This window comes from Sciurus carolinensis, chromosome 11, assembly GCF_902686445.1.
Source record: "Sciurus carolinensis chromosome 11, mSciCar1.2, whole genome shotgun sequence".
Taxonomy (NCBI): domain Eukaryota; kingdom Metazoa; phylum Chordata; class Mammalia; order Rodentia; family Sciuridae; genus Sciurus; species Sciurus carolinensis.
The window spans coordinates 59,067,841-59,080,897 of NC_062223.1; the positions used below are offsets into that span (position 1 = coordinate 59,067,841).

General features: G+C 38.3%; 2 protein-coding genes across 2 annotated transcripts in view; one reads left to right on the forward strand and one right to left on the reverse strand.

Annotated features, from left to right (window-relative positions):
• The window catches only part of Gtf2h1 (general transcription factor IIH subunit 1), a 34,751-nt gene extending 22,803 nt beyond the window's left edge, over positions 1-11,948 (reverse strand). The window contains exons 1-2 of the mRNA XM_047516294.1: positions 11,781-11,948; positions 3,276-3,444 (exon numbers count right to left, since the gene is read on the reverse strand). Of these exons, the coding sequence (XP_047372250.1) occupies positions 3,276-3,429 (154 nt within the window). The 5' untranslated portion in view covers positions 3,430-3,444; positions 11,781-11,948. The remainder of the gene's footprint in view (positions 1-3,275; positions 3,445-11,780) is intronic.
• A 370-nt stretch (positions 11,949-12,318) lies between these two features.
• The window catches only part of Hps5 (HPS5 biogenesis of lysosomal organelles complex 2 subunit 2), a 39,036-nt gene continuing 38,297 nt past the window's right edge, over positions 12,319-13,057 (forward strand). Inside the window, exons 1-2 of the mRNA XM_047516296.1 lie at positions 12,319-12,686; positions 12,804-13,040. The gene's annotated coding sequence lies outside the window, so the exon portion shown is untranslated. The remainder of the gene's footprint in view (positions 12,687-12,803; positions 13,041-13,057) is intronic.

A 13,057-nucleotide genomic window follows, 5' to 3' on the forward strand; every position in this document is an offset into this window, starting at 1 on the left:
AGCTTTCTAACCATGGTTGGGGTGATAGCTCAGCGGTGAGCACATGTGTGAGGCCCTGGGGAGAAGCAACAGCATCGAAAAGCAAAATGAAATAAAAAGCAAAAGCTTTCTAATCAGCTAACCAAGAGTCCTTAAACCACTGCCTCAAATCAGCACTAAGGGCTGGGGGCTGTAGCTTAGTGGCAGAGTGCTTGCCTAGCAAGTGTGAGATACTGGGTTTAATTCTTAGCACTGCATTAAAAAAAATAATAATAAAAATGACTTGTCATAATCAAAAAAGACTGCTAAACAAACACAAGGTTTGCTAACTAACTGCGAAGGAAAATATGCAATGCTTGCCTGGTGCATAGAAGACTCCCAGGTTTGATCCCCAGTACCAAGCAAAACAACAAACCACAGGAATAAATGATTCAGGATGTGTGACAGTCTACAAAACTATCTCTGAAAGAGGTAAAGACCACAACTACATGTACTTAGACTGGATCCTGTTTAAAAAAAACAAAAAACAAACAAACAAAAAAACCCAGCAATTAACATATTGGGACAACTAAGAAAATTTAACAATGATCTGGATATTAACAAATAATAAAGCAAATATGGCGAAATACAATTGCAGTATATATGTGGGATTTATTACATAGGTTTTCCATGTACTATTTGGATTTTTCTGTAATTTTCATAATAAAACAAAAAAATAAGGGCTGGGAGTACCAAAATATACCTGTATAATGGAGAACTGTGTTTTTAAAGAGCAGTCTTCATTGGCAATAGTAGTCCTTCTCTTTTTCATAGAGGAAAGAAACAGAGGGCTTTGTCCCATTACGTGGGTGACTCATGATAGTGTGACATATTGCCTACAAAGCTCATTTTGGGCTATACAGATCTCTAAACCTTAAATAAATAGAAACTTTAACTATGAAGATGATGCTTCCAGTCCAATAGTTTAGATGCAACACCTTACTGCTAAAAGCATCAATAATGAAGCATTTACATGGCCAGTTGGGATGTTCATTATGCCATTCCTCCAAAACAATTACTTCTTTCCAGGGATCTTTTTTTTTTGGGTACTTGGGATTGAACTCAGGGGCACTTGGCCACTGAATCACAACCCCAACCCTACTTTGTATTTTATTTAGAGACAGGGTCTCACTGAGTTGCTTGGAGTCTTGCTTTTGCAAGTATGCTGGGATTACAGGCATGTTCCACTGCACCCAGCTCTTTCTAAGGATCTCAGTCTCTGCTTTATCATTGTTTTATTTTAGCGCCTGTCTCTGAGAGTCCATGTTTTAAAGTTTTTAAACTAACTTCAGCTCTGGTAAGAATTACTGCTAATTTCCACTTGAGCAATTTGTTATTGATAATTTTCACTGACTACTTTCAGAAGTAGACATTCTTTTAAATATTCAACTGAAAATGAAAACTGTTCTGGTACAGATCTAGATTTGGGTAAGCGCTACCCTCCTCAATAGCTGATATTCTTTAGTGTACACTGTGGGTATTACAATGAGTGTGTGTTTGCAAAGCCACAGGGCTTGCTTCCCATTTACAAGAAATGCTAATACAGGCAGATCCTAGTTTACAAGTCTCTTTGTACACACGTTAGTTGGCAAGACTTTTCAGGAACTGTGGCAGTTTTCCAAAAGTTTTAAAAGAAGGTACTCTTATCAGGAGAATGGACAAAAAACCATATAGCTTGGGCAGTACTGTGTGATGAATTTTAAGAGTACTTCCTTTTGAAAATTAACAAAATTATTGCAATGGAGAAAGATAGGGATCTTGGTCATTTCCAGCAACAAAACAGAGGTAAATCCTGTTCCCTAACAGGGTTAGGGAACCTGTTACACACAAAGACATTTGTAAACTGAGCACATGCAAGTTGACAGTTGTCTGGTTTTGGAGGTATCATGTTGCCTGAAATCTACACAGAATTTTATCTAGAAGAATCTTATGTTCAGGGAAATAAACAAATCCATATTAATAGTTTGAGTGAAAGTACCACAATTTGTAGAGGGGTAGTCTGTCCAGCCTCTCCTTGGTTTCTCCTATTCAAGATCGTAGGTCAACTGTAGAAATCCTTTCCATACTAAAAGTTCTAAGGGGCTTTTAAACCCAATTTTTATTGAACCACAGAGTACCATGGCTTCTAGGTAATAAATTCCAAGTTAGTCTTGTTAATTTGGAAAGAAAAGTTATTTTGATGTTAGCCTTCAAAGTTGGAAATTATAAAGGAAAATAAAAGATGGGCATGGTGATGCATGCCTATAGTTCCAGCTACTCAGGAGGCTGAGGGAAAAGGACTGCAACTTAGCAGAACCCTATCTCAAAATTTTAAAAATGAGCCAGGTATATGACTTACTGGTAGAGTTGCCCTGGACAACTTAGCATAACCCCCAAAATATAAACAAACAAACAAACAAACAAACATACTCCCGGGCCGAGGTAGCACGTATCAGGCCCTAGTTTGATCCCCAGCACTCACCACCAAAAAAACTATCTCCCATTCATGTTCAGTATAAAGGTAAGTGTATTTTCCTAACAGATGATGGCCACATAACTAAAGATTAGTTAGACAATTTGCCTAAATGGTACAAGTTTATTACAGGACAACCTGTCATCAACCATTAATTTTTTTAATTTTTTAAATTTTTTTTTTTGTAGATGGACACAATACCTTTATTTTATTTATTTATCTTTATGTGGTGCTGAGGATTGAACCCAGGGCCTCACACATGCTAGGCAAGTGCTTTACCAATGAGCTACAACTACAGCCTCATCTATTAAATTTAAAATTCACAAACAATTTGAAACAGTTAATCCTTGGAAGGGATGTATTCTACCTACACGATTTGAAAAAGATATTAGTGCACAGTTCTACACTGTGAAAGTATTTGCAACAACAAAATTCTGGAAACTTCCATTCATAACTGTCCTCCAACGTTCAGTGGAATATTACATAATTCTTAAAAGTACATATAAATCTTTACCTGAGGCAGATTTACATTACATTAACAGTGAAAAGATCAGGTTGATCCCATTTTGTAATTTCCACATAAATTTTTTTTAAGAAATGCAAAAGATTTATTCAAAAAATGACAACAGAGGAAAAAGATGAGAGAAAGCAGGAGGTAGGAGAAAGAGCTTGGGAAAAGGAGAAGAGGAAGGCTTGGAAGATTTTCTGATATAAAAACCCCCAAAAGATTCATAAGCAACATTTTTATAAAATTATTAGCAAATGTATCATACATATATATTAGACCTTAGTATAGCTGACTTACATTTAATATCTGCATACATATGGCTGATTGTAAACCTATCTTTGCCTTCTGGTGCCCAAGCAATTCTTTCTGCCATGAGGTATAGCGCTCCATCCTGCTTCTTTTGACGTACTTTCTTTACAATCAGTAAAACTTCTTCAGATGAAGTTGCCATGATGGCTATAAGGTGCTAGGAGAGAAAAAAAGATGATGAAAAAATATTTCACACATCAATTAGGGATGGGTTTGCTGCTTTTTAGAGACCCTTCAAGATATAAAATGTAAATTGTAAGAAAATGAAGAGGGAAAAAAGGCTCATCTCATTCAAAGTTGAAGACAGAGTTGCCTGACATCATTCCTTCTACAAATTTCACCCTGCTCATGGTACAATCCGTGTGAATTTACACAACACTCAGTTTATAACACCTGGCAGTTTTCAAACCATTTACACATATTTCAATTTTCAATTTATTTTTTATTTTCCTCTGGAATAGTCTTAAACCACAAACATACAATTTGACTACAAATATGTGGTCTTATATATAATATATATTTAAAACTAGAATTTTAGAACTATGCAGGACCCTCTTGGATATTTAAGTCAAAGTTGTTTCAACTGAAATAGCTAGGTCACAGAATTTGTGTGACCTTCTCAGAAATACTCCCATATGAAACCCTACCCGAGTTTCCTGATTCTTTTTTTTTTTTTTTTTGGTGCTGGGGATCAAACCCAGGGCCTTGTACATGCAAGGCAAGCACTCTACCGACTGAGCTATCTCCCCAGTCCGAGTTTCCTGATTCTTGGTCTGATTCTTCTGTGTATAAAGCTAAGAAATAACATCACATACTTGTTTTCCATCTTTTATCAATAAAATGTCTTTAATTGCTTTTTCTTGATTCATTTGTGCATGGCTAATCAGCTACATAGAAAACTGCCTGAGCATCTTCCTTTTGAGAATATTAAATGCTTACTCCAAATCCTTGAAGCTTGGTGTGGCTATGTGGAATATATAGTGAGAATAACTTAAAGGTTGTCTGGGCTCAAGAGGAGAGATACCAAACTAATAGTTGTCTGCCATAGTTTGGGATAGGGAGAGTTGTGGCACAAATGCCACATGTATGCCATTTTTTGTAAAGTTATAACTTTAGTTTTCATTCACAAAGGAATGGTTTAAAAATATTTTTTTTGAAATTTATTCTTTCAGGCACAGTTTAAAGTATAATTTTGGAGAAGTCAGTTTATCTAGGTATTATAAAAATTTGGTTTGGAATGTGGCTCAGTGGTAAAGTACTTACTTAGCAAGTGTGAGGCCTTGCATTTGATCCTGACACCAAAAAAGTGAGATCTGATTTCTAATTTTTCTGAAGTTGACTATATGAATTATGAGTAGTCAGCTCTCCCTTTTTATAGTCTTTGTGTGTGTATGTGGTGGGAGGTTGCTGGGGAATGAACCCACAGCCTTGTGAATGCCGGGCAAGCACTCTACTAGTGGGCTACATTCCCAGCCTCAGGTTCCTTTTTATAAGAGAAGGGTTCTGCTGTGTTGTCCAGGCTGGTCTCAACCATCTGAACTCAAGTGTTCCTTCCATCTCAGACTTCAAAGTGCTTATGACAAGCATGAACCATCTTCTAGGTGGGAAAAGAGCGAAGAGTGAATATATTTATTTAGGAAATTTGTACTGAGCCAAAAAGTCTAGGAGTTACCCAAAGATGTCTGTCAAGAGCAAGGTTTGTTTTCAAAGAGCTTCAAGTCCAGTGAGTAAAATGTGTTTATGTGTGTTATTTGTTTGTACATACACATTAGAATGTGTGAAATTCCCAAAGGGACACAGAACATTTTGAGTTAGGACTCAGGCAATATTTTTTTACCTGGGAAGCCTCAGGAAAGGTCTGCCATACAATTTTTAAAAAATTAAGTCTAAAAATTGAGCTCTAATTAAACCAACAAAATATGTAGCTTTTTAAGTGTTCTGTTTGATGCGTTTTGCCCATTGCATACACCCACATATCATTACCAAAGACAAGAGACAGAACATCTCCATCACCCCTGAAAAGTTCCCTTATGTTTCTTTGTAGTTAATTCTCTTCTCCTTAATCTCTAGCAACTATTTTATTTCTATCACCTCATATTAGTTTTTGTTCTAGGAATCATATAGTAAGTACTCTTATGTCTCTGGATTTTCACTTAACGTGTTTTGAAATTCACCATACTGTTGCATGTGTCAGTAGTTTCTTTTTTATACATAGGATAGTTATGAACTGGATCCTTTTTGGGGCAGTATTGGGTGCTGAACTCAGGGGTGCTTTATTGCTGAGCTACATCCCTAAGACAGGTTCTTGCTAAGTTGCTGAGGTTGGCCTTGAACTTGCAATCCTCTGGCCTTAGCCTCCTGAGTCACTAGGATTACAGGCATGTGCCACCATGTCTAGCATGAGTGTTAGAGGGAGAATTTGGATGGAGAAAGTAAAGGGAAACAGGCATTGCAGGCAAAGGGAATGGTTTGAGCAAAGGCCTGAAACTCTCTAAGAATGGTAAGGAATCTGGATGCAGTATGAGGCTCATGTCAGGGACCAGTGGGATACGAAGTTAGATGGTTAAAATGGAAGCCAAATGGAGAATGCCACCCTAAGTGCTAAGCAAAACAAAACAACAAAATACAAAAAAACCCAAAACTTCTAAATACTTTTAGAAGTTATTTGTATAGCATGCAGTATAGTTTTACGTTCTCAGTCAGGGTGGGCTTTTTAAAATCTATTTTAATAGATTTTTAAAAAATTATTTTTAAAAAGGTTTCTAAAATCTATCTTTGAATAATGGAGTAATTTATATTTTTGCAAATTAATCTGTGGTAGCATGAGACAGACTAGAGAGAGATCAGAACAGGTCTCTGAACCAGGCTGGGGCAGTAAAAGTGGAGAGGAAGGGATCAAGGACAACCAAGGAAGCAGATTAATAGACATTATAAAGAGCTGAAAGAAGTGTCACAGTTATTTGCTAATGTCCCATTTCTAAGTCTTTCTGACTTAGGTGCCATTTACAGAAATAAACAAAAAGGAAGGGCAGGACTAAAAGTGAACACAAGGAATTCAGTTCTGGACATGGCGAATGTCAAGCAATGTTGAGTCACATGGGTGGAGATAGTCTGCATTGTGTGAGCATTATAATTTGTTAGGATAAAGTCTAAGTAGATAAATGCTTTTATTAAACTCAACAACAAAAAGGAACTTTAAATATTCCAAAATTCCCAAACCCTAACATCAATATTCTTCATTTAAAATTGCATTGATAGGTTGGGGTTGTAGCTGAGTGGTAGAGTGCTTGCCTAGCAGGTGTGAGGCACTGGATTCAATTCTCAGCAATGTTCATCGACAACTTAAAAAATATTAACAGTTCATAAAATTGCACTGATATCAACTGTATCTACTTTACAGATATTATAAAGTAAATCCAGGTTAATTATCTTGTGTTTCCATTTGCCACTGAAAATATTTCCCCATGTTGTTCTACAATCTCCAGTTTGGATATGCCAAATTTAACAAAGGGTTAAAATTCTTACTATATGATACCATCTTTTAACTGACTAGCCTTTTGATGTTCTCCTAAGATTTTGATTAAAGGTACAGTTGCTCAAAAAGTTTGAAATCCTCTATTTTAGGACTATTTAATGACGTGAAAAGATACACTGTTAAGTGATCAAAGTTAAGGGAGAGAAAGTGTGTAGTTTTATTATTATATTAAAAAACATTATTACATTTAAAAAAATCTAAAATTTATTTAAGACTAAGTTCTTTCAGGTACTATCTCAGTCTACAGTTAATAATCATATGAAGCAGATCCTAAAATTCCTCCATTTTGTAGATAAGGAAAAGAGGTCTGAGAAATCAATACACTTTCCAAAATTATCAAGACAGTAGAACTGGGTTCAGACCTGAATCAGGCTGACCTCAGAGTTGCATTATGCTATTATTCAAAAATACATGACTGGAAGGATAGACAACAATCTAATAAGAGTTATTTAAGAGCAACAGAAACATAAATGATTTCAATGTTGTTTTTCCTTCTGGATTATCCACAATAATTAAGTATTTTGTAATGAGAAAAGCAGATATTAAAAATGTCTTCCCAAGATTTATTCCCTATCAAATTTGGTATTTAAAAGGTAAAATGTGGGTAGGAATTAAAAGCACCCTCTATTTGCAGTTTCTACAATATGTGTAAATTTAAAAATTTAATTTACAAAAGAAAATTTTATAACATTTATGGAACTGTTAAATATTTTATATCAATTTTATAATACTCATAATAAACACATAACAATGGATTTGAAAAAGCCCACCCTCACTGAGAACGTAAAATCATACTGCGTGCTATACAAATAACATTTTAGGAAACATGAATTAAAATCTGAGAATGGTGGGAGAGAAGAGTTGGTGGGGGTCACCACATAATTATTAAATAATTTAAAGCAAGTCAATAGAAGAAAAGCAGTGAACAGGGACAGCTGACGGAGCAAGTCCCCAATTAACTGAGCTTACAGGCACAAATGCAAAGCTTTGAAAAAGAACAGAAAAATTTCCGGGTTGAGAAGATGATAAAGAAAGTATAGGTGAAGACGGAAACTGTGAAGAGAAGAATTCATGGGTCTGTATCAACTGACTCTTTTTTTTTTCAATTGTCCATGGACAATTAATTAATTAATTTATTTATACATGGTGCTGAGACTTGAACCTAGTGCCCCACACATTCCAGGCAGGAGCTCTACCACTGAGCCATGACCCCAGCCCATCAACTGACTTTTGAATCAGCTACTTCAGATCAACTGGGGAAAATATAACCCCTTATATAACATAACATGTGAAACCATTCATATTGAAATTCATTAGGGGGAGGGTTGGGAATGTAGCTACTTTGTAGACTGTTTGCCTGGCATGCATGAGGTCCTGGGTTCCAATGTCCAGCACCACAAAAAAAAAGGAGGGTAGGGGAACACCTTAAAAAATAAATCAGAGATAAATTATTGCACGCTGGGCAAAATGATCAACTGTCTCAGTTAATTTGCTTGGCAAGTTTTCCCAATCACCTGTAGCACCTCTGTTACTTGTTCAAGGACCAATGGACCAATTTTAGGAGGGTTAATAGAACCACTGAGACTATTCTACATGGCTTCTGTGATTTTATGATTATTCTTGAAGGGGATTCCTTGGGTGGCAAACTGGTCTTCCCAGTAGAACTCGGTAAGAGTCACAAAATATTGTTTATGAAAATACTGCTCTAGGCTATATTTAAACAAATCTGGTCAATGAAAATTAGCTTTACTTAATAGATTACTTTATGATAATACTGTCATAACTTTTTAATAGCAAGATCCTCTCAATCCTCTGTATTGATATGCAGTTAAAAATTTATTTCCCTGAAGAAAATAAATTTATTTGCCCATTAACAAGCTAACTTTTACTCATATTTTTCAGTATAGCACTCTAAACTTCAAAATTACTAACTTTTGCCTAGCATATGCTGGGTCCTGGATTAGACCCCCAGGACCACCAAAACCAAAACCAAAACCAACAACAAAACCCCCAAATTACTAGCTAACATCTAATATTATTTTCTTCATAGAACTTACTATATTTTTTCCCCCAGTGCTGTGGGTCAAACTCAGGGTCTAATGCATACTAGGTAAGCCATCTACCACTGAGGTACATCCTCAGTCCCTGTAATTCATTTAATGTATGTCTCCCTTGACAAACTATAAACTTCACAAAGGAAGGCAGAGGCTACTAGTGTTCACAACATAGTGTTTGGCTCCTAGGAAGAATCCAACAAGTATCTGTGATAATCTGTGTAAATCTTTGTCCTTAAAAGAATTCAGTCTCAGCAAGACACAAGAAATCTTTGCACACAAGTCCTAGGCTCAACTCCAGGAAGCACTACAGTTCTCAATTCACATGAGCACCATTTCTCAGGTAGATTACATCAACTGGATCCTGCCCTATAAGGAAACAGGGACAGGAAGAATTTGAAATGGTTGAACAGAAATCTTTTATTACTGCATCTCTGCATTTCCATTGCCTACATCCCCTTTTTAAAAGTGCAGAGATAAATGGTGGAGAAAAAAGGCAACACGTGAACTATAAACTCCTTATCATGCTTGTCCTTATCCTTTTAGATAGGAGAGCTGTGAGAGAAAGTTGCTTTATCTAACATAAAAAAACAGGAGATCTGGAATACTATTTGCCATCAAGAAATCAAAATATGTTTTAAGAATTCAACAATACAGGGACTAACAACTTATAAGTATGTGAAAAGTAACCAAAACGTACTGTTTTAAGGATATTTTCAAAAACAAGGAAGATATTAAGGAGAATAACTAATGTGGCAATTTTAGGATCAAAATTTTAGTACCTTTTCACTTTACAGCAGTGCAGGGATAGTCTAGAGGCATATGCAACATGGAGATGCACAATAGAGGGAAATGGGCTGATGTCCACTAGTAAATACTGCATGTTGACAAGAGTACCAAAACTGAAGGAAGAAAAATGCTGGTAATCAAAGTGGGGAAAAGAGGGGCTATTATATTAATGGCTGAAACAGCCAAATTAAAGGTAGGAAAAGAGAAAGGAGGAAGAGTACAAAAACATCTCTGACAGTAGTATCCATAAGGTAGAAATGGTGGTCAAAGTGTTAAGGAATCTCAAATATGCCATACAACACACACACACACACACACACACAGAAGAAAGCTTTAAAATGAAATGTTACACCAGAAGGGAGAAGATACAAGTCTTGTGAGCAGTACACACACAAAGCATTCACAACCTACTGAAGTCAGATTATTTGCTTCACTACTTTTAACTGATTCTTCCCTGTTGGATTGCACCAATTTTTCTACTAAAAAGAATTCTCTGCATTCACTTTTTTTTTTTTTTTTACATTTGCACTGCAATGTGTATTTAATATTACTTAGGAGAGACTCAAATCTATCATTGTGTCACACTGCTAAATGTCAACTGGGTTAAGGGTAGCAGACCATCTCCCCCTTTAAAGATTAAGGATTTAAGCTTGCTTATAGCTTCAAAGTTCTTCCTAGAGCCCAGTCCTTCTGAAAGTCTTAGGCCTGCTCCTAGAGGTTATTTTCCCTTCTGTTATGACCTCTCCACCTCAATGGCTCTGATTTTGGCTTTTAAAAATTTTAGAATTGGCAACTTTGTCTTAATAACCAAAGACCAGCCTCTAGGAAAAAGGGAGGCTGAGTTGGTGGAGCCCTCCATCAAGCATGCTGCTTTTACATACTGGGGTTCCAGGTAAAAGTTTATGGGGAGAAATTGTTTCACTCCTTTAAAAGTTTGAAAATCACAACTCTGAAAATGAGAATATTGGTTTGTATGGAGCCAGTACAGCAAGGTGTGTTTTAAACCACTCTTGGTGGTCTTTTTTTGTTTGTTTCTTAGGCTATTCTAGGGATTAAAACCACAGCCTCTGGCATAATAGGCAAGTGTCCTACCTCTGAGCTACATCCCCAGTGCATTTTCATGTTTTTTAAAAATTGGATCTTCTGATGAATAAAAGTTTTCCTACCTCCTTCCACCCCTATTTTACAGACATTAAAATAGGCATTTAAAAACCAATCAGCGGGCAGAGTATGATGGTACATCCCAGCAGTTTGGGAGGTTGAGGCAGTAGGATCAAAAACTGGAGGCTAGCCTTAACAATTTGGCAAAGCTCTAAGCAATTTAGTAAGACTCTTTCAAAGTTTAAAAAAAGAAAAGTCAATCAGCAGGGTGTGTTGGCACGGTCCTGTAATACCACCGACTTGGTGGCTGAGGGAGGAGGATTGCCAAATTCGAGACAATTGGCCAGACCCTGTCTCAAAAAATTAAAAGGCCTGGGGATGTAGCTGGGTGGTAGAGTGTCCATGGGTTCAATCCATAGCACCACAATAAATAAGTAAATAAGCCAATCAGATAAACCATCTTACTCAATTTAGCCTCTGTTAACATTGGAGAATTTATGAAATAATTATACATTTCCATTTTTTCATTACACGATAATCACATCGGGCATGACTGAAACTGGGAGTGTGTAGGTTGGCTCACGTGTAAATACAATTTTAAAAGCGGCCAGGACTGACAGGTGGAAGAAAAAGCCCTTTCAGCCACCAAGGTGAGAGCTTCCCTTACAGAAACGGAAAGACTCTCAACTGTACGTTTTCTAACGGGAAGGACCTCTTTGCCCGGGAAGTGCCTCCACTTCAATCTAATGAGGCAAGTCAGATCCCGGCGTTGGATGAACCTTCGAGTCCCTGCTCTCAGTGGAAGGGCAGGACTTCCTTAGGCAAGTAGATTAAGAGTCGGGTCACCTCTTTCCTACTTCGGGAAAATAAGGGCAAATGAGACGGCAATCTTAGACGGTGTAGAGACCGCAACAGAGACTCAGGAAAAAGGGGCAGAATCCGCGCCGTCCCGCGACCCCCGGGCCTGTCAGCTACTCACCGCCCACCTACCCCCATTCTTCGGTCTAAACTTACCAGGTGGAAGACACAGCCTCCGGCAAGAAGTAAGTAACTGAGTTGGATCGGGTCGATTTCCGCTGAGCTTACAGCTGCTGCTGGGAAGAGGCTGAAACCCAGTGGCCGCAGCCGTCGCCACCGCCTCTGTTACTGGGGGGTCTCGCCTCCATCGCTGGCTGCGAGGTCTCTGAGGGCACGTGACCGGAAGCACGAAGGCGGGCCTGAGAGGCACGTGACCCGGGAGCGCGGCCGCCATGACACCTTCCGTTAGTTCCCTCCCTCCCCCACCGGTTCCCGCCTGTTTCATTTCCTCTCTCCGGTTTCGAGCGGCGAAGAGCTCCGAAATCCTATCTGTCACACCCATTTGGCTTAGAGCTCCTCCGGTCCCGGTTAGCAGCGTGTCTTCAGCTTGCGGCGACCCGCCGACTGCAGGTGGTAGAGAGCGTAATTGCAACCGCGGCTTGAGGGGGTGGGACCACGCGCGGGGAGGGGCGTAACCGTCACGTGACGAGGAAGTGCCGTTAATAGCGTTGTCCCCGCGTCCCCGGCGCGCTTGGGTGACGTAAGTCAGGTCAGGGAGGAGCGAGAGGGGAGACAAGTTCAAGATCCGCTGTCAGTGCGCAGCGAGTGGGTGCCGAGTTCAGAGAGAGGTTCCGGACCACCAAAAATTGGGAGCTGCTGACCTGAATGTGGTGTGGCGGGGCTGGGACCTTCGGGCTGCTGTGAGCCTGGCTTTGAAAAGTTGGTTATTGGGACTTATCAAGAGAGCGTAATACATTATTAATGTTACCGCAGTTAAATGGTTGGAGACTGTATTTTGTTTATTCTAGTATATCCAGAGGTGCGTGAAGACCGAGAACATAGTAGATACTCAGAAGGTCGAATGAATGAATGCAGTGACAAATGTGTTGCAATTTCTCTGAGGTGAGAGTTCTCTGATTATTATTTCTTGAATACAAAGATCCCTTTATGGAAATAAATTTTACTTCCTTTTCGCATTATTTCTTTAGTTTTTTGTTTCCTCCTTTGTCTCTTTCGCAGCTGTTTCCTCCCATCCAACTAATGGGCTAAAAAAGAACGCTATGATTTGTATTTGATGTGTGAACAGGAAACATCGAGTACCATTCTTCACATTATCATTGAATAATCAGAGAAATGGAAAAATAATTAGATCTGGATTCATCAGATGTGTATTCTAGTCTCAACTCTACCTTCCGTTAACCCTGTGACCTTTGAACTAGCCAACCTTTTAAGAATTTGTTTTACTGATTGTTTTCGGTAAGCATTTTTCACCA